At 40.4% G+C, this 21,330-nt stretch overlaps 2 protein-coding genes and 1 pseudogene across 5 annotated transcripts in view; 1 reads left to right on the forward strand and 2 right to left on the reverse strand.

Moving 5' to 3' along the window:
* The window catches only part of CSPP1 (centrosome and spindle pole associated protein 1), a 96,774-nt gene extending 84,830 nt beyond the window's left edge, over positions 1-11,944 (forward strand). For 2 of the 3 annotated variants that reach the window (XM_015598638.2, XM_006924015.3), the window contains 3 exons: positions 7,765-7,874; positions 9,136-9,274; positions 11,072-11,283. In XM_015598638.2, the coding sequence (XP_015454124.1) occupies positions 7,765-7,874; positions 9,136-9,274; positions 11,072-11,283 (461 nt within the window). Of the gene's footprint in view, positions 1-7,764; positions 7,875-9,135; positions 9,275-11,071 lie in introns of all 3 variants that reach the window. The other variant, XM_025041120.1, reaches the window with a different exon arrangement.
* A 1,023-nt stretch (positions 11,945-12,967) lies between these two features.
* Positions 12,968-21,330, reverse strand: part of ARFGEF1 (ADP ribosylation factor guanine nucleotide exchange factor 1) — a 99,118-nt gene continuing 90,755 nt past the window's right edge. Inside the window, exons 35-39 of one of the 2 annotated variants that reach the window (XM_006924016.3) lie at positions 20,072-20,211; positions 18,382-18,550; positions 17,060-17,198; positions 15,952-16,069; positions 12,968-14,454 (exon numbers count right to left, since the gene is read on the reverse strand). In XM_006924016.3, the coding sequence (XP_006924078.1) occupies positions 14,290-14,454; positions 15,952-16,069; positions 17,060-17,198; positions 18,382-18,550; positions 20,072-20,211 (731 nt within the window). In that variant the 3' untranslated portion in view covers positions 12,968-14,289. The remainder of the gene's footprint in view (positions 14,455-15,951; positions 16,070-17,059; positions 17,199-18,381; positions 18,551-20,071; positions 20,212-21,330) is intronic. The other variant, XR_003043665.1, reaches the window with a different exon arrangement.
* Positions 15,314-15,433, reverse strand: LOC112472657 (annotated as a pseudogene).

Genomic DNA, 21,330 nt, shown 5'->3' on the forward strand with positions numbered 1-21,330 from the left:
TAGAATGTGTTCAAACTTAGCAACCATCAACTTAAAAGAGACTGCTGTAAGCATAGGTTGGTACAAATGAATCACATGGTAACAGCAAACTCAAAACCTACAAGAAACGTAGAAGGAAAAGAGAAAGGAATCCAAACACAACAATGTAGAAAGGCATCAGTGTGAGAGCGGGAGAATGAGGAACAGAGAACTACAAAAACAATCAGAAGACAACAAAATGGCAATAACTACATACCTGTCAACAAGTATACTTTATATGTAAGTAGACGAAATGCTCCAATCAATAAGACAGGGCAGCTGAATGGATAAAAAAGTCATATATATGCTGCCTATAAGAGACTCACTTCAGGTCAAAAGAAACTGACTGAAAGGGATGGAAACAAATTTTGTGCAGATGGAGTTGGAAAAGAAAGCTGGACTAGCAATACTTATATCAGACAAAATAAACTTTAAAACAAAGTCTGTAACGAGACAGAGAAAGACATTTCATAACGATAAAAGGATCAATCCAACAAGATGATAATTACTCTCGTAAATATCTACAAACCTAGTGTAGTAGAACATATGTATATAAAGCAAATATTGATGGACATAAAGGAGAGAGCGACAGTAGTAGTCATATTAGGGGACATAAACACACCATTGACATTAATTGATAAATTGATCATCCAGAAAGAAAACGAGTAAACAGTGGCCTTAAATGACACATTAGATTAGATGGACTTAATTGCTATTTTTAGGACATTTCACACAAAAGCAGAATATGCATTCTTTTCAAGTGCACATGGAACATTTTCCAGGATAGCCCACATGTCAGAACACAAGATCAGAGTGGAACTAAAGTAGTCTCAAAGAAAAGACAAAACAAAGAGCAGGTTCTTTGAAAAGATAAAATTTTGATAAACATTTAGCCAGACTCATCGAGAACAAGACAGGGCTCATGTAAATCAGAAAAGAACAAGTGACAACTGATACCACAGGATTATAAAGACATACTATGGACAGTTATATGCCAACAAATTGGACTATCTGGAAAAAAATGGTTAAATTCCTATAAACATACAATCTTATAAGGCTGAGTCAGGAAGAAACAAAATCTGAACAGACCGGCAACTGCCAATGAAATCAAAACTACCATAAAACAAAAGCCGAGAACTAGAACAAATGCTCTTAAAAATTATGTGGAACCACAAAAGACCCCAGATAGCCAAAGCAATCTTGAGAAAGAACAAGGTTGGAGGTATTACACTAGCTGATACCAAACTATACGATCAGGCTATCATCATCAAAACAACGTGGTACTGGTATAAAAACAGGCACATAGATCGATGGAACAGAACAGAAAGCCCAGAAATAAACCCATTCCTATATGGTCAATTTATGACAAAGGAAGCAAGGGTAATATACAATGGGGTTAAAGACAGTTTCTTCAGTAAATGATTTTGGGAGAACTAGACAGATAAATGCAAAAGAATGAAGCTGGGTTACTTTCTTACACCATATACAAGAATAAACTCAAAATGGATTAAAGACTTACCTAAAACCATAAAACTCCTAGATGAAAACAGTAAACTCTCGGATGTGTCTCCTTGGGCAAGGGAAACAAAAGAAAAACAAATGGAACTATGTCAGACTAAAAAGTTTCTACATAATGAAGGAAACCATCAATGAAACATAAAGACAACCTATTGAATGATAGAAGACATTGATCAGTGATACATCCAAGAAGGTATTAATGTCAAAAAATATATAAGGAACTCATACAACTTAACACCAAAAGGCCCCAAACAGTCCTATCCAAAAATGGGCAGAGGACTGGAATAGACATTTCTCCAAAGAGGACAAAAAGATGGCAACACACTAATTAAAATGTACTCAGCATCGCTAATCTTCAGGGGCATGCAAATTGCAACCGCAGTGAGATACCACCTGTCGGAATGGCTCTCCTCAGTAAATCAACGATCAAGTATTGACAAGGATGTGGAGAAAAGGGGACTGTTGCGCACTACTGGTGGGATTGTAAATGTGTAGCCACTGTGAAAACCAGTATGGAGGTTCCTCGAGAAATTAAAAAGAACTGCCCTATGATCCTGCAATACCACTTCTGTGGATCTAAAGAAATCCAAAGCTAATTCAAAAGGATATATGTTTATTGCAACATTATGTACAATAGTCAAGATAGGGAAGCAACCTAAGTGCCCATCAATAGGTGAATGGATAAAGAAGATGCAATGCATATATACAACGGAATCTTACTCCAGTGGAATATTACACCATAAAAAGAATGAAATCTTGCCATTTGTGACAACATGGATGAACCTAGAGGGTATTATGCTAATGAAATTAGTACGATAAAGACAAATACCTTATGATTTCACTTATATGTGGAATCTAAACAACAGAAACAAACCCATAGATACAGAGAACAAATTGTTGGTTGCCAGAGGGGAGGGGTTTGGAGGGACGGATGAAAAAGGTGAAGAGATTAAGAAATACAAATTGGCAGTTATAAGAAAGTCACAGGGATTATGGTTGATACTGTAATAAACGTATGGTGTTGTATGGTACTGGACTTAACAGAGTGACCATTTCATAAGGTGTATAAATGTCTAATCACCATGCGTGCACCTGAAACTAATGTTTATTGTATGTCAGCTGTAACAAAGAAGTCCTCGGAGTGGTTCACACAGAAATCTGTACATGAATTTTCATAGCTTTACTTCTAATAGCCAACAACTGGAATCAGCCCAGATGTCCAACAGGTGAGTAGATAACCCAGCTTTAGTACAGCGATACCACGGACTACTTTACTACAAGGCACATCAAAAAAGACTTAGTGCATTGTATTAGTATCAAGAGCCCTGGTGTGAGACTTGCTTTTGTTTTGCAAAATGTTACCATTGGGAGGAATTTGTCAAGTGTACAAGAGTTCTTTATTATTAAGACAGTGTTGCGTCTGCAATTAATCTTAATATTTCAATTTTAAAAAGTCACATTAGTCTTCAGAAGACACTGAAGGTACCATGGGACCTTTTTCCTTAAGTACTACAATATACACTTATAATCATGTATTCTGATCATAAGCATTTCTGCTATCCTAGGGCCATATTAGTTTTTCATGCCAATTACTTTATATTTTCATGTGATAAAAATTCTAAACTAGCCTATATTTAGATGTTTTACAGTTTTCCCTTTCCAAGGAAGTCATATTGTTGGAGACTGAATAAAGATAGTGAAACCACCAGGAAATAGCTCATCCAAGAAGGTGTCAGGGAAAGGTGACCCATTACTGCTGACGGTGAGGAAAGTGTGCAGCACTCAAGACGTGTCTGGGAACATGTCACTATGCCAGACCTTATACTAGACCAGAGGTGCAGCACTCCATCCTCTTGATTAATGGTCACCACAAATATCCCTTTGTCACAACCATGCTTCCACTATTCTAGTGACGGCAGGTGAGGCTGGCAGTTTCAGTGGACCAGTTCTTGAAAGTTAGAATCTTGTGAAGTCACACAAGAAGAAATACAATTTGAATAGGCCTATATCAAAGAAATCGAAAAAATTTAAGAGGTGAGAGAAGTGAGAAAATGTTGGTCAAAAGGTAAGAACTTTCAGTTATAAGATAAATAAGTTCCAGGCGTCTAATATACAGCATGTGACTATAGTTAATAATACTGTATTTTATACTTGAAAGTTGCTGCGAGAGTAGAGGTTTAATGTCCTCACCATTAACAGCCACATGTGACGTGAGGATGTGTTAAATAATCTTATTGTGTTAAACATTTCGCAACATGTCCCATCAGATTATCGCATTGTACACCTTAAGCTTAAATAGTATTATATGTCAAATGTATCTCAATATAAAAAAACTAAATTGACTATGATAACTATAAAAAAGGAAATTGAGTTCAATGGTGAATTCTACAGAACATTTAAAAGGGAAGAATTATACTAATTTTCTGCAACCTCTTGCAGAACATAGATACTTCTAATTCTATGTTAGTTACAAAACCAGACAAAAACATCACAAAAAAAACTACAGACCAATATCTCATGGATATAAATGTAAAAAAAAATCTCAAAATATTAGCAAATTGAATCCAAAAAATTATATATCATGACCAAAGATTTATACGAGTTATGCAAGGCTAGTTTACATTCAATTAATATAATTCATCCAAGTATAATCTATTGCATCAGTAGTCTAAGGAAAAACTACATGGTCATTATCAGTAGATGCAGAAAGGCTTTGAATAAAATTCACAGCCCATTCATAACACTCAGCAAACTAGGAATACTAGGGCGACTTCAACTTGATAGAGAACATCTGTAAAAAACCTCCAGCTAACATCATATTTAATGATGAGAAACCAGGAACTTTCCTGCTAAGATCAAGAACAAAACGAAGATGTCCTTCTCACTGCTTCTCAGCATTGATACAGAAGTCTTAGCTCATGCAAGAAAGCAAGAAAAAGGGGCAGAAGCAGCTTTGGTGCCTGAGAATGCCTTCCCTCTCCCCGGATTGCACTGGAGCCCAAGAGCAGCAGCAGAGATGTGTCTACGGCCTCCTGGCTACAAGATAGCAGCACCAGCTGCCATAGGGAACCAGGTAGCAGCGTGGCAGGCTGCGAACCGGGCTCCCCCACACCTGACCCCTCCACCCTCCACCCATACCACAATGCTATGAAACTACCAGTCAGTAAGAAGCAAGCTGGAGAAATCACAAATATGTGGAGATTAAACAACATGCTACTGAACAACTCTTGGGTCAGTAAAGAAAGAAAAGAAAAAAATCAAAAGTTACATAGAAGAGACAAATAAAAAAAAAAAGACGTAACAGAATTTTGAGGATGCAGCAAAAGTTGTACAAAGAGGGAAGTTTATAGCAACACAGTCCTACCTTAAGAAACAAGAACAATCTCAAACAATCTAACACTGCAGCTTAAAGAACTAGAGAAAACAGAAGAGATGAAGGCCAAAGTCAATAGAAGGAAGGAGATAATAAAAATTAAAATGGAAATAAAGCATTAGTAAAATGAAGACCTTGTTCTTTGAAAAGATAAACAAAATTGACAAACCTTTAGCTAGACTCAGGAAAAAAGACTCAATCAGAAATGAAAGACGAGTTATAATGGAGAGCACAAATACAAAGGACTATAAAAGAAAACTCTGGATAACCTAGAAGAAATTGACAAATTCTTTGAGGAATACAAACATCCCAGACTGAAACATGAAGAATTAGAAAACCTGAACACACACTAATCACTAGTAAAAAAATTGAAATGGTAATCAAAAACCTCCCAGAAACAGAAGTCCAGGACTAGATAGATTTACTCATGAATTCTACTAAGCATTCAAAGAAGATTTAATACCTGTCTTTCTGAAACTCTTCCAAAAAATTGAGGAGAAAATGCATTTCACAAGAGAACATCACTCTGATACCAAAACTAGGCAAGGACAACACACAAAGAAAAGTACAGGGCAATATCTCTGATGAACACACATGCAGAGATCCTCAGCAAAATACTAGCAAATCAAGTCCAACACGTTAAAGGACCATACACCACGATGGAGTGGGATTCATTTCAGGGATAGAAGGATGGTTTAACATCGCATATCAATCAGTGTAATACGATCATGATTTTTATTCCTCCTTTTGTTAACGTGGCGTTACCCGAGGAATGAAAATCATATGATTGTATCAACAGATACAGAAAAAACATTTGACAAGATACAACATCCATTTATGATTAAAGCCGTCAAGATGAGTATAGAAGGAAAAAGTAAAACTGTCGATATTGTGGGTAACATGATTGTATATATAGAACACCCTAAAGACTCCATTAAAAAACTAAAAGAAATAATAATATAGTTAAGTTGCAGAATAGAAAAACAACATTCAAAAGTCTGTTGTTTCTACATACTATAACAATGAACTACTGGAAAGAGAAATGAAGAAAACAGTCCCATTTATAACCTCAACAAAAAGAATAAAATGCCAAGGAATAAATTTAACCAAGGAGGTGAAAGACCTGTACACTGAAAACTAAAAAACATTGTTGAAAGAAATTGAAGACTACGCCAAAAAAAAAAAAAGGAATGCTATTCTTTGTTCATATACTGAAAGAAATAACATTGCTTTAGGCAGTGTGGACACTGTTTAACAATCTACATATTCAGCGCAATCCCTATCAAAATTCAAATGGCATTGTTCACAGAAATAGAATAATCCTAATGTTTGAATGCAACCATAAAATATTCCGAATTGCCAAAGCAATCATGAGAAGAAAAAAAAGAACGGAGCTGGAGATAATACACTCCTTGATTTTAAATTATACTATAAAGCTATAGTAATCAGAACAGTATGGTATTGGCAGAAAAACAGACCAGTTGAACAGAGTAAACCTGCACATACATGGGTGATTAATTCACAGCAAAAGAGCTAAGAATCTGCAGTCTCAAGTAAGTGCTGCTGGGAAAATTGGAAAGCTGCATGCAAAGAAGTGAAACTGGACCATCTGATACCATACACAAACATTAACGCAGAATGAATTAAAGACCAATGCAAGACCTGAAACAGTAAAATCCATAAAGGCAAACATGGGCACTAAGCTTCCAGACATTGGTCTCAGTGATGTTTTTGTGAATCTGACTCCAAGTGCAAGAAAAACGAAAGCAAAAGTAAGTGAAACTACATCAACCTAAAAATTCTGCACATTGAAAGATCCATCATCAAAACAAAAAAGCAGCCAAGTGAATGAGAAAATATTTGCAAATGATACTTCTAATACAGAGTTAATATTAAAAATATATAAAGAACTGATACAACTCAACTGAAAAGCAAACAATCTGATTAAAAAATGCGCAGAGGATCTGAATAGACATTTTTCCAAGACATACAGATGGCCAGCAGGCATTTGAATAGATGTTCAACATCAGTAATTATTAGGAAATGCAAATCAAAATAAGATATTACCTCACACCTATTAGAATGCCTATATGAAAAAAAGAAAACGAAATAAGTGTTGGACAGGATGTGGGAAAAAGGCAGCCCTTATATACTGTTGGTGGGAATGTAAATTGGTGTAGCAACTATGGAAAACATGGAGGTTCCTTCAAAAATTAAGAATAGAATTACCATATGATCCAGCAGTCCCTCTTCTAGGTATTTTTCAAAGATATGAAAACAATCGAGAAAGATATGTACCCCATGTCCACTGCAGCATTCTTTACAACAGTCAAGGTATGGAAACAAATTGTCTCTTGATGGATGAATGGATAAAGAAGATGTGATTGTATGTATGTTATAAACTGATGTATGGTACAACAGATGAACCTCAGAATCATGCTAAGTGGAAGACAGTATGTGAAACTATCGTTCCATTTACAAGGGATCTCAGTAAATCCTTTGGGAATGAAAGCAGCTCACTGTTTCCACTGGGCTGGGCAGGTGGGACTGGGGAGTGACTGCTGGTGAGCACGAGGCAGCATTTTGAGAGAGAAATGTTCTAAAACTAGATAATAGTGATGATTGCACAAGTCTATACATCACTGAACTCGGAACCTTAAATTTTGCCACTACTATTTCTGATCGGAAACAAGTGTATGAAAAGACAGAATGGTAATGTATTTCCATTTTTATCACTGTTCTACTTTAACTGTATGTAAACACCATCTTAATAAAAAGCCAAGTCTTGGTTTAGCTGAGTGAAAAGATTTAAAGTGGGGGACGTCTAAGCCTTCCCCCTTGTGTGTTCCTTCCAGGTGCTTATGGTGAGACGTATCCCGCCTTGGAAGAGGACGCCCCGCTCCCGCCGTCACAGCTGCCCTCTGCAAGGGAGCGCAGGAGGGACAAACTGAAAGGGCTGGACTTTGTACGTATGCAGTGTTTTCTCTTTTTCCTTTTCAGATTAGGAGTGAGGTCTGGGTTCTCACCATGCTAAGTTGTTGTGGTCCAGTAAGGAGCACTTGCTTTAGAGTGAGGTAGACATGGGTCTGAATCTTGGCTCTAGCACCAGAGAGCTGGGGCAGCTCACTGAACTCAGTGCCTTGGCTTCTTTGAAGTAATATTTTCCTGTCTCGTAGGGTGGCGGTAAGTGTAAGACTAGTGCCTGGTACAGAATCTCTGCTCCGTAAATCTTAGTTCCTCTCGCTAACCTCCCTCTTTCCCCCTGCAGAAGAATACATGGATTTCAGAGAAGGCACAAGAAGCAACTGATACCACTTACTGGAAAGCCTGCTACGTCCTCATAGTCACCTAAGCCTATTATTTAGACATCTCCGTTTTGGTCTTATAACTTGCCCAGAGTCATGTAGACAAGAAGGTTGCTGTTCAAACTTATGTCCTTTTCACAGAACATGTTTAAATGATTTCATAGTATAGCCAATAAAATGTGCAGGCCTTGGAGCCCTTACTCTATGTCCTGACAATGTCACTACTTTGTCGGGTAGCAACTTTGGGCAGCTTCGTAAACTGTTTCCTTATATATGATGTGGAGATAGTTGTATGTGGAGCATTTAGCGCTGAGTCAAGTATGGAGGGAGCTCTCCACAAAGAGCTGTATTATACGTACAGCTTTACCAGGTGGCTCCCCAGCAACACTAACCTAACTTTGTCTCTATAGGTTTGGCTTTTCTCATATAAACGAGATCATAAAATATATGGTCATTTTTGGCTTCGTTTTTTTGAAAGGTCACAAAATTATAACGTCAGTACTTGATTCCTTTTTATTGCTCAATAATATTCCACTTTTGTTTATCCATTCAATACTGGGACATCTGGGTGGTTTCTACTTCGTCTTATGAAAAGTGCTGCTTTTAACATTCACGTACAAGTGTTTTGATGTTTTCCTCTCGCGTTTATTGTCTGGAGGCAGAATTGTTGGGTTATATGCTAACTTTGTGTAGCATTTTGAGGAACTGCCAGACCTTTCTCCAGTCTGGCATCATTTATGTTATTACAAATACAGTGCCTTCATCTGAGCCTGCGTGGACAAGCACTAGGGGTTAGAATGTGAATGCTATAAGTTTTCATTTATTTCCCTCATCACTGTACATTTATCGAGGGCAAGTTTGGTTCAGTGCTGTATTCTGAACCTATTCTATGGTCATTCTGAAGTTGTTTTCTAACTACAGGACAGCAGTCGTCCGAATGCTCCGCCAGATGGTCTCTCGTTAAAATCTGTATCCAGTATAAATACCGATCAGATTAGAATGAGAAATGAGGAACGAATGCGAAGACTGAATGAACTTCAGAGTAAACCTATTAATACAGGTAAATGGCCAAGTTCAGTGGACTATAGCAAATTCTCTAAGAACTCTTAACCTCCTTCACATGGAAGCTCTCACTAATGGCTGCGGGATAGATGGAATGAAGTTTGAAATCCTTCGAGTTGTATGTAGGGCCTGGAACACAGTAGCTACCCAACAAACCAGAGTCAGGATCAATTTTGCAACAGATTCTTTGAACCAGAGGGTACCCTTTTTTGAGTGGATTCTAAATAGATAAAGTTTTTGCTTATAATTATATCCAGGCTTTGCTTTCAGCAGGGAAAATGCTCAGTGTCACACTTCTCTTACTGAAGTGAGAGATTATCAGAAATTAAAACTTTAAGTTTAGACTAACGTATATTATAAATTTGTAGTAAAAAGAAAATTTTACCTTTTTACTTGGCTTTCTGTACCGTAGACATAGCAAAATAGCCTCAGATTTGTATTTCCTTTTTATAAGCCAAAGTTTAGTCTTTTATGTTGGGCTCCACTGTCACACTGCGTTAAGTAGGGCCTATTTGTCGAGCACAGGCAGGCAAGATGGTTCCTTAGGCAACCAGCGAGCTCTTCTGCCAGCCCTGGACCTTTTTAATGTGGATATTGATTAGTTATTAGGATAATGGGACAATCTTATAGTACCTAAGTCCTATTGTGTTATTAGTTTTAGCAAATAGCAGAGTGGTCGTTTTGGAAAATTCTCTTTAGTTTGGGAAGCTACATTACAATAATTTTCTAATAAGAATTTTCTTAAGCTATTTTTTTGATCTTACCTTTATTATTGTTAAAACTGTATGCATACAATCTCTAGCAGTCGAGGTGTCATGTGTCCTGGTGGTAATTCCATATCAAATACCAGCAAACACGGTAAATTGATGGAGCAGTTCTTTTCATATCATACCTGGAAAAACGCGGAACATGGGAGAGCAGTGCTTTCTTTTTAGCTAAAAAGCATTTTCTTTTCATCTGTATTGTGAAGTTATTACCTCTTATTTTCTTTTAGAACCAGTAAGTTGAATTAATATTTAACAGGGATATATTGAATTGAAAGAACATAGAGCATTTTAAGAATATTTTTCAGTAGCTTTTTAACTTCTAAACTTTGTTTTAACACTGTCCTTTCAAACAGGAGCTTTTGGGTACAATGTGGATTGACTGCTTATTAAATTGATTGCACAGGTCCCTTTGCCGGGCTAATCCTTCACAGACCAAGAGATGTAATTTAACAAAAAAAAGAAATTGACATCACAGGGTAGGAAGACAGATTTTCCTATTATTACATCTAATAATAAGTAAAATACTGATATAGAAGTTAGGTACAGTCAATTCAATTAAAGAATGAAACAGACTACATACAAGATACCCCTTAATGGAGTAAACAGCCTCTTAGTAAGAATGGATGTAATTTCATCTCATCTAGTGCTTTCATAATTGACAGTTTCCTCGTGGCATTGTTATAGTTTGTTCAAAACAAAAATTTTACATGGCAGCTATTGAGTTTCTCCCGAAGGTGACACGAGACGGCTTATGCGCCTGCGGGCAGCCTGCTGCCGGGTGCCACTGTCTCCACGGTGCCCAGGGCTCCCGTGGTGCTGGCACACTACAGCCTCCTCCAGCTGACCATTTTTTTGTTTCATAAAGTTGGCTCCCTTCCTGGGTTTGCTTTCCTGCCTCTAAAACGAAGTTGGACAAAACAGCCCAGCTTAGAACATAGTGTTATGGAGAAACGCAGAGATGTGGTGGGTGAGATGACAGGTCACCTGCCTGCCACCCACCTGAGTCATGTCTCTCTCGCCTCCTTTAGACGACGAGAGTTCACTGGTTGACCCTGATGACATCATGAAGCATGTGGGTGACGACAGATCAAACTCTGTAGCAACTGAACCCTGGCTCCGCCCGGGCACCTCGGAAACGCTGAAACAGTTCGTGGCCGAGCAGCTGAAGCAGGAGCAGCCGCGGGGGCCTGGGAAACCTGGCCCTTTCAGCTGGCAGGGCCTGTCCACCGCGCATGGTTAATAAACCTGGGCTGGACCCAGCAGTGCCTTGAAGGTAAAAGGAATGTTAAATCTGAACCTTTAATAACATGTGCTCCTTTGTTCCCTACCCGGAAGTTACTAACGTTCCATCTGCGAATAGGTGTATTTTTTCCACGATGATGTATATAATGTATATTATGTACATAAATAAAAGGACATGATTATTAATTTATAATATAGGATTTTATAGAATTATTTTTGCACAATTTTGCCATAACTTAGGGTGGTGATGAAGTCTTGGAATCAACTACCATATGTGCATTATTATAAATTCTGCTTGTAAGATAAGGTGAATAAAGCACAAGTGTCTTTAACAGTGCTGCAAAATCAGAAACCATTATATATATATTTGCTATTGTTTCTGCTGTTCAAAATAATTCACTAGTAAATACTTGTTGTAGCTGTGAACATTCCAGTTGCGATGTAATGAATCAAATGTACTAGTTATTTCCAAGTCATTTACAGCTACTGATTCAGTATAAATGATGGGAATCATCGTAATTGGTTTTGTTCCCATGAGCCATGGGAACTCACGACGTTACATTTTTCTGCCTCTTTGTGCCAATGAAGGCATGCATTAAGTTTACTAATTTATATGATTTAACTACTTCTTGATAGAAATAAATTATTTTTATTACCAATGTCGATTTCCTGTTTTAACTGGAATTGAGGTTTCCAGATAAGGTGTTCTAGAAGTTGAAGAGAGGCAGGAACACCCAGGGTCAAAGACAGGGACTGGAATCCTTGCTGCGCCTCCGTGACCTCTCGAGTGAGTCAGTCAGTCTTTCTAATCACTCCATAAGAGGTACCTTTAAAAAAGGAAAAATTAATTCTGGGAAATAATTCTTATTCAGTGCCTTTAGCACCAAGAAAGATGAGAACACCCCAGGAACCGCTTCTCGCATGCTTCCACTGATAAAATTAATGGCAGACGAGACCAGAAAAGTTCACCTCAGGTGTGAAATTTCTGATACTTTGAATTTTAGTGACATGTAAATTTTACATTCGATTTTGTAATGTAACCATTATTTTACTGTAAAGATTTTTCTTATATCTTCATCTGAAAGTAAGATGAAGGCCTCTGGTGAGTCCTGACACTACACCGTAAAATCAACCACCAAGTTATTTGAAACACTTACCTCAGACAGACCGACGGTTACGGTGGCTCCAGCTACGGTATCAGCTGGTCTTGAACAGGGGGCTGTGTCTTGAGGGCAATAAATATGGCAGACACACGAATGCATCGTTCAGTAACTGCTCTTTATCTAAGAGGTGTGAGAGCAAAGACCGAACACTTATCCCGTTTAACACAACCTTCAAAATAAATTATCTTAACATGTCCATTTACTCTTTCAAGTGCCACCATATCACACAGCCTGAACTGACTCCTGGGATACACAGCACCCTACTGCCAACTGCCCCAAAGGGAACTTCAGTGTTTACTCACTATTCAAAGAGTGTAGCCTTATTCTGGGTTATTAATACACAAATATTATGAATACTGTATGGTCAAGAAAGCAGGGCATGGGGGAGAATCTAATGCCAGAAACTGAAAAGAAAGTATCAGAACTAAAGAATACTGAACCTGTTGTTCTGGCTGAAAATATCCTTCCTCAGTTGTTTGTCTGGCTTTTAATGAAAAAAGAATCAATGAAACATGGGGCTGTGTATAACAGGTTTTGATTGCACTGATGAAATAATCCAAAAACTTTATTGACCTATAACCTGATTAGAATATGCCAGATGAGAATCAATATTGTACAGAAAGTTGTACAGAATTTTTTACATAGAAAACTTTACATCTGTACCATATACATTTTATCCATCTGAAAAAATTTTCTACACCCACTGTTAATACGGAATGCTTGACAATCTTGTCATGTTGTTTTCTAACCATCAGAGCACAATTCACAGTATGAATACATTTCCAGTAAATCTAACGTCCCCAAACCATGCCAGATTTGTTATTTTAATATATTCAACATTAAATTCTGTACATAGAGTAAAATCTACATCAAGCCCCGCCACCAAAAAGAAAAGAAAGTGACAGCAACCTAGATTCATTTTGCAGTGATTCAAGTTTCGGTCCGTGAAGGGTCATTCTATTTTAATGGCTCATGTTTAAAAGCCCTAAGAGAAGTATGTTACAGGTAGTTATGTCAGTAGGGATATTTTCTACCCTTTTTTTTGTTGTTGATCATGACAAGCGTCAGCCACAACAGCTTCTGGGCGTGTTTAAACCTTCAAAATTACCACCCCCACCCCAAAAGGGCAAAAACAAAATCCCCACAAAATAAAAAAGACAAAGTTAACCCAAATGTTTAGTGCATTTGACAAAATATTATAGATATTTAGCAAATGAATAAGAAAATAAAGAAATAAAATAAAACAGTGCAGGAAGAACTATATAATGTTTAAGATTTTTATATTACAGACCTGCATCTCTGTACATTTTCACAGAAGGATGATTACCAGTATCTCAGATAGCCTGAGTGTGCAAAAATCTTCAGAATAAGAATACCATAGTTGCTAAATATCTTTTGCCATGAACAATAATTTCTTTTTCCCCCACTCCCCAATTATAAACATTTTATCCTTCAAAATACAGCTCTCCTGAGTTGTACTTCTTGCAGAAGTTCAAATCTTTACATCTATAGTTCTTTGGGTAAGTTTCACTTCCACAGTTGCCAAAAATATGTGGGGCTCTCCCTGCCGCTGAGGACAGGGAAGGACACGTGAGCATCAGCTGACATCGGAAATGAGCTTTCTGCTCGACGTGGCCCAGCATGGCGGACAAACGGGATCCATCAATTACTGAAAGGGCCTGGAGCGTTGCAAGTGTGAGTTCTAGTTCTAAGCATCTTTACCAGTAACCTTTCGACACTGCAGTTCAGAGAAACAATTTTTCAGGTAGGAAACCTCAGCTCCAGGGTCCTTTTAAAGAGCGGAGTGATGTAAACGCCAACAGAAAAATACTAAGTTCTCATCATTGCTTGTTTATTCCGAGTTCCTGTTCAGGCGGTTTTGATATCTGAAAAACGACTCCGATTCGCAGAAAAAATCTTCTAAGAACAGCACGAAGTTCAGGAATCAAGTCAAATTGCATAATTTCACATAAGAGAGGATAGTAGAAGGATGCATGAGCTTTAAACTGGGAGGAAAAATGAATTTGTTAGTAGTGCTTGCATTCCAAACCACAAAACCTAAAACTGCCTTGCGGGGTGAGCACTGATCACTGACTGGAAGGTGACTGCATGGAGCAGTGGCTGCACTGATTATGGAACTGAAAGGCTGAGACACTTATGACAAACTTCTAGTATTTATCACTGTTCTTCCCAGGTGGTAATACAAGCGAGAACCACAGCTGCGTTTTGATAAGCTATGTAAGGGGTTACTGAAACGATCTTTAATAAAGTTTTAATTTTCAGCGGAAATTCTACCTAACATTGCAATACAAACTATACAGTTTCCAGGCACAGATTACACATTCCGTATTTACAGCTGAATCGATGTGCTTTGACTTTATCTTTGCTGTAGTTCTTTAATCTCTGAACTACTTGCCTGTCTTGTTTTCTGTTTGCCTCTGCACCCAGGGTATAAGGAAGCAGCATGACACACTGTGGCAAGAAAGCAAACTGTCGAGTGAGACAGACTGGGGTTTCGCGTCCTTCCTGTCCACTTAGATCACTTCTCCTGGCTTTACCGGGCCCAAGAGTCAAAGGGACGTGCACGTGGACCCAGACCACATGGCCTGGGAGGAACAACCGTACAGCACCAGGCAGCATCAGGTGGCCTCTCTGGGTCCCGTGCACCACCATGGTCCAAAGTGGCAAATGTCAGGCTGCCTGACGAGGCATTTTTAAACCTGTTCAGGGAGCACAGCAACCCGTTTCAAGTGAGCTCTACATTGCTATATTTTTACTTATTTAGGCGAGGCAACCCTTGGTTGACCTCACAGATTGCAAGCAAGGACCTTGTCAACTCACAATCCCTTATTTTTTTATTTTTTACGCCTACAGCATCTGGTCTTCCTAGGCGGTCTCCCATCCAAGTACTAACCAAGGGCCAACCCTGCTTTGCTTCTGAAATCAGATGGGATCAGGCTTGTTCAGGGTAGCATGGCCGTAGATGCTATATTTTTTTAAAGAGTGAACTATGTATTCTTGAAAACCTTAAATACGTATTTATATTTACAGCTATATATTTATTTTTATTTCTACTGTTTTAAAATTCCTAAATGAGTTTGTAGCCCACTCACTTGGGGCTCAGGGTCACATGGAACCAGTAAAAAGGCCAGAGGACTGGCTGAGGCCTGTGCCTCGGGGAGAGGCGGAGCATGAGGCAGGGGGCTAGACGGACAGCAGTCCCACACGGGTGGAAGGGGAGATTTTCAGGTGTCAAAACAGGAATTGCAATCTGGGCGGTACCCAGGAGCTTGTCAAGGTGCCCTACAGGATTCCAATTCCTCCCCAGCTGAACCCTCCACAGAATCACCAGTAAGAGATAGAGCGGGGTGAGGAGGGGAAAGCTGAGGGCCAATGAGACAAGAGTCCGGCAGGGAGTGGCCTGGCACCCCCACCTCCCACGTGGCACAGCGCTGGCCAGGCTAGAAACGCTAGGCTGGATACGATGGGCGTCCCCGACTTACCCTGTTATCGCTTATCTTTAGAACTTTAGTTAGAAACAACAGCAGTAAGTTAGTCCAAGCCTCCCGGTGACTCTCTGACGTTAGAGTAAGGAAGTAACTCAATGCTTCACTGCAGACACTGTAACAGAGAAGGTCACTCTTACACGAGCGTGCACACCTGCTGGCACAGTCACCGAGAACAACGAAGACACGGAAGGTCGTGAACACTAACTATCAGGAACCTGCTAGACTCCATCTGTTTTTATGTTAAAGAGTGTCGGTGTAAACTTTTGTTTTCAAATTAGAAAACCAGATATTAAAAGAAGCCATTGCAACTTATCAGAAAACCCATGTTTCCCAATTATCCTTAGAAAATTTTCCTTAAAAAACTTAGAAAATAGTTTCACTGAATTCAGAGTCACTGTGCAGCAGCACACGTGTGAGCTTTGCATCCACGGAGCTGGGCTGACGCTGGGGGTGGCTCTGCCCTTCACTGATCGTGCAGGCTTTTACTCTTCTGGGGCCTTACTAGTCTTATCAATAAAATGGGAAACAGAGACAAGATGATCTCTTAAAGTTCTAAAACGTATTTAACTGGTCTCTGACCATCTATTCCCCAAGACAACACAAAAATACAATTCAGATGATAGCATTCTTTCTGAATGGCATGTTTCATTCTCAGCCTGAGTTTAAACATTAAAGGACAGGATCTTAGGTTGTCATTAAGTAAAAACAGAATGCAAAACAGTAACATCAAAAAACTCCAAATATTGCTTCAAACTAAATACAGGCAAGCAGGTTTTCATTTTCACAAAGATCAGTTTGTAAAAATGGAGCTATCTGTGACACAAAAAAAGGCTAATATAAAATTTATAAATTTTAAGATAAAAATTTCTTCCTTTGTCCTACAGCAACAGATGATTTGTTATGTCACCAACTGTGCAAAAGCACATTCATCTCAAAGACCATATTTAATTATCACAATTTCTTTAGGCCCCAGCTTATCTGTTGGTCCTACAGCTCCTCATTGGGGTTGGACTCTGCCCCACATACAAACCTAGTGGCCCTTTCCTGCTCTGTACCATGCAGCCACATGGGTGGAAGGCAGACACTCAGCCAAGAGTCTTACTTTAAAAGCCTTTGCTGGACCTCCTCCCAGGCACTAACCCGGCTCTCGTCCATGTACATCCGGAAGAGAATGCGCAGCCCACAGGCCAGGCTGCTTGTCTCCTGCTTCAGAAGGTTGGGTTTGGATTTGCCTTTGAAGCCTGCAGAAAGGGAGAGTTACTGTGATTCACTTGGGAAACTGTCTTGCATAAAGGCACAGCAGCCTACATGGCTGCACAACCTGTGTGTACTGCCGCTTTTTGTAAGCCACAGTGGCCTGCGCCCAGGGACGAGAGTCACGCAGAAGCTACACCCTGACACTGTGCAGAGGCCAAGCTGGACTGAAGACCCAACCTGAAGGCAATTTCTATGTTCAGAATTTCCTCCCCTGTCAAGCTGGGGATATGAGATAGAAAACACCTTTGGCCTGGGAAAGTGTGCGTCTCCAGATGGAGCTGCACTGGAAGCCCCGGCCGGCCCGCAGCAGGGCCCGATGAACAGGGCCCGACACGCAGCAGCGAGGCTGCTCTCCAGGAGGCTGGTTTGAAGGGCCCAGTGTGTGTGGAGAGGGGTCTGGGGACTCAGCAGGGACAGTCCCAACTGAGTGAAGGGGAAAAAATAAGTACAGACTACTCGTTCTAGAAGTTAGGTTGTGAAAGGAAGAGGATAAACAAAGTCACAGGCTTACTTAGGAGTTAAGCAGACATTTTAGATTAAATAAAATGCAAATGTAAAGCACCCAACACTCCATGACGTAGAGTTGGACGTTTCTTTCGCCATATTCTGCTGCCTCTCCCTCTTCCAGCACTGCGTGCCTAACAAGCACTGAGTAACTATTTCTTAAATTAAAAATTAACAATGTTGGTAAATAAATTATAAAGCTCGTTTCTCATTTAAAAATTCCAACCTGTTCTAAAACAAATATACCTCCCCCATTCCCAAATATTCGTGGCCATTCTGCACTGCGGCCCCTCCCAGGTCAACATGGAGAAGTCACTCGAATGCACCTGCCAGACTGTGCTCGGGACCTTCACACACACTTTTTCTCATAAAAGGACAGCTTTCAGTATGCTGACAGTATCAACAGGAAGGCCCAGGCTGGGAAACAAATCAATCAAACAACAGGTTTATAACAGACGGGGAAGCAAACAAGCCCAGGCAGTTATCTGGTTACTGAAGACCTGAGAAAGACCCAGTGGGCAGGCTGCCTTCCTGTGATGATTAAGGTGAAAATTCAGTGACACGCACAGACCTGAAGTACACAGTCACCGACTTCTGATCATCGTGAACATGTTACACATTCACTAGTGATGAACATTAAAATGTGTGACCTGCGTGGCTTACCTGCCTTCCACAGCGCCGTCCTCTGCTCGTTGTTAGAATTAAATGCTTTTGCAAATCTATGCGACTCCAATAAGCAGTCCAGTAGCTTAAAAAGTTGCTGTGATGTTAAAAAGCGGTACATTCCTTGGTCTTGAGTATCAACTCGAACATCAAAGTCCACGGCATCTCTCTTTGGAAAACAAACCACGAGTGTACACACGTACACACACACACACACACACACACACACACACACACACACAGTCACAGATTTTAGTAAAGTTCAGAACTCAACACTACCCAAAGACCAGATTTATGAGCAAGCTATAGAACTCAATCTGTTCCATCTCAACAGAAAACAGGAAAAGGTTCATCTTTTGTTATTAAATTTCCAGAATCTTCATTCGATGCATCCAGTCACTAAGCACCACCTCCAGTCTTCAGATCCCTCCTAATTCCGACTCTAAGAGCTCAGCCCTCTCCCTGCCAGACCCTACAGCCGTCTCGTGCTCCTCGCCCCTCAGGTCCCTCACTGCTCTGCTTAACCAGGCTGGAGTCCATGGACAGCAACTGTAATTACCCCCTGCATGACCTCCTTTTCAGAGTCACTGACAAAACTGCCTACTCCATGTCTACGCCCACACCCTGAACTTGACTGGACGGAAACTGGTTTCTCTTCAAATCCAGTGGGCTCAGGCGCTGCCCCGCAAGCCCGCACTTCTCTCATCCGCTTCCCTGGACCACCGGCTAGTGTTCGCACTTCCCTCCTCAAGCAGCTAAAGCTTCCTTCCCAGCCTCACCTGGTGGAGGCTTTTCTTCCCATCTCAATGGAAATTAGAAGCTGGCCAACTGCCAACAAACTCCCATCAGCAAACGGACATCCTGCATTTAGAACCTGTTTGCTTTGCTGGTCTTCCTGTTACAATGCATGAACTGTACAGACAGCTTCTATCCAAGACAGCCCCTGGGGACTTTGCTCTAGGTCTCATCTCCGTTCACTCACAAGGACTGTCTAGCAACTGTCCATCTCTGGGACATTTGGTTTCTGCATTCGGTTTCTCTCTGTCCTAGAGAACTCTCATCAGGACCTGCTGCAATACTGCTTGCTGATCTTAAAGACAAAACAAAGCACATCCTTCTCTGGACTCCTTCACCCTCCTCCAGCTATCATCCCATTTCTCTGTATCCCCTTTGCAGCAAAATTCGAGACAGAGTCATCAATATCTGCCGTCTGCAATTCTCTCGACTCTTACGATCATTACAATAATTAACATTGCAAATAAACACAATGTCAAGGTCACTAAAGTCCACCGAATTGCTAGAGGGCAAATCTCAGACAGAACATTACTTGACCTATCCAGCACTGGACCTAGTAAACCACACCCTTCTTCTGAAAACATTTTCTTCATTTGACCTCCAGGACAACGCTGTCTGCTGGCCTCCTCCCACCTCGGTGATTCTGGTCTCATCGCCGTGAGCTCCAGACCATGGAGGCCTCCGGGGCTTGTCCCCTGACCCTGCTCTCAGCTCGGTCCACACTCACTACCCCTCGGTCATGTTGTCCAGTCACATGGTTTAAAATGAAACCACTGTGATAAAGACCGCCCCCTAGCCCGCCGAATTAAATCTCTAGCTTGATCTCTGTTCTGGAGCCCAGACTGTTATAGCTAACTTCCTACTCAATGAAAAAGCTGCCGTCCTCACACCTTACCTGTGCTGCAGCTAAGTTTTCCGCGTCCTCCTTCTTACTTGTAGCTGGGAAGAACACAATGTTGTCGATAGTCTGGATGAGTTCCAGCTGCACAACACATTTAATCAACAGGGCGGCAAACAATTTTTGTTCTGGATATTCTGTGAGGAAACCCACCCCAATGCACATGCAAATAAAAATTATTTTGAATCCTTTATCATTTCTATGACATTACAATGCTAAGGAAACATTAACATGTAGCATGAAGGTAACCTGCATGTATCACACCGAGGACATACTTACTGCTTTTGCACATAAGCATTGCTCAGTAAAATTTTAATGTAACCAATACTTAGAAAAGCCATCGAAAATTAATTTTAAACAAATATTCCAAATGACTTAGAGCAGTGAATATGTTCAAGAAGGTTCCATTACATATTTTAAAATAAGATTTAGGTTATTCTTCAATAAAATGTAACAAATGGACTTAAACTTTAAGCTAAAACTTTAATAACATTTACTATAAACCCAAGTTTGACCCTTGAATATAGGTAGTATGAGAACCTACACCAAAAGAAAAAACAATGACTAGATCTGTACAGTGGGAAGGGAGAGCGAGCCAAGCAGTCCGATCAATGGGGCAGCACTGTGGGTCAACGACAGCACCCGTTTTACTTGGATCCCTGTGAGGACTTGTAGCTAAAATGACCTTATAGTCTCAAATGGATTCAGAAGCAAAGAAGTCTACAAAAAGTTATGCTAACTGCATTACTACAAAAGTAACCAAACTACAAAGTAACAAAAGTGCTCTCCGCCTCGCCCAGGTGAGTTACAACAAAGCTACACCCTGCTCCCGCCTGAACGAATTTGCTCCACTGGACATAGTGATAGAACTTCCCATGTCACTGACCATCCAACTTAGCACGTGCAGAAGCGCGAAGCCAGAGAAGATGACTCGGCTACTGAGACGCCGTGAGCGCCTGGCAGTGTGGACACATGGCTGTGGGGCAGCCCCGCCCCAGGCACACCTGGACCCTGAGTCTCAGGGGCAGCTTTTCCGGGGAGGTTTCCAGGAGGAAACGCCAGGGGACTATCACTGCGCTGTCGCAGGGCGATGGCTCCGGCACGGGATGCCTTACGACGCCTCGGTTTCTCTCTACTTTTGCTTTATTACCCCTTTGCTTCAAATTGCCTTTTCTGGGCACCAATCTGTAGAAGTTAAATTCATGTTTTAGGGGTTTTAGGGGGGGTAACAAAATAACTTGCTTAAATTTATGCTT

This window comes from Pteropus alecto, unplaced genomic scaffold (assembly GCF_000325575.1).
Source record: "Pteropus alecto unplaced genomic scaffold, ASM32557v1 scaffold87, whole genome shotgun sequence".
Classification (NCBI taxonomy): domain Eukaryota; kingdom Metazoa; phylum Chordata; class Mammalia; order Chiroptera; family Pteropodidae; genus Pteropus; species Pteropus alecto.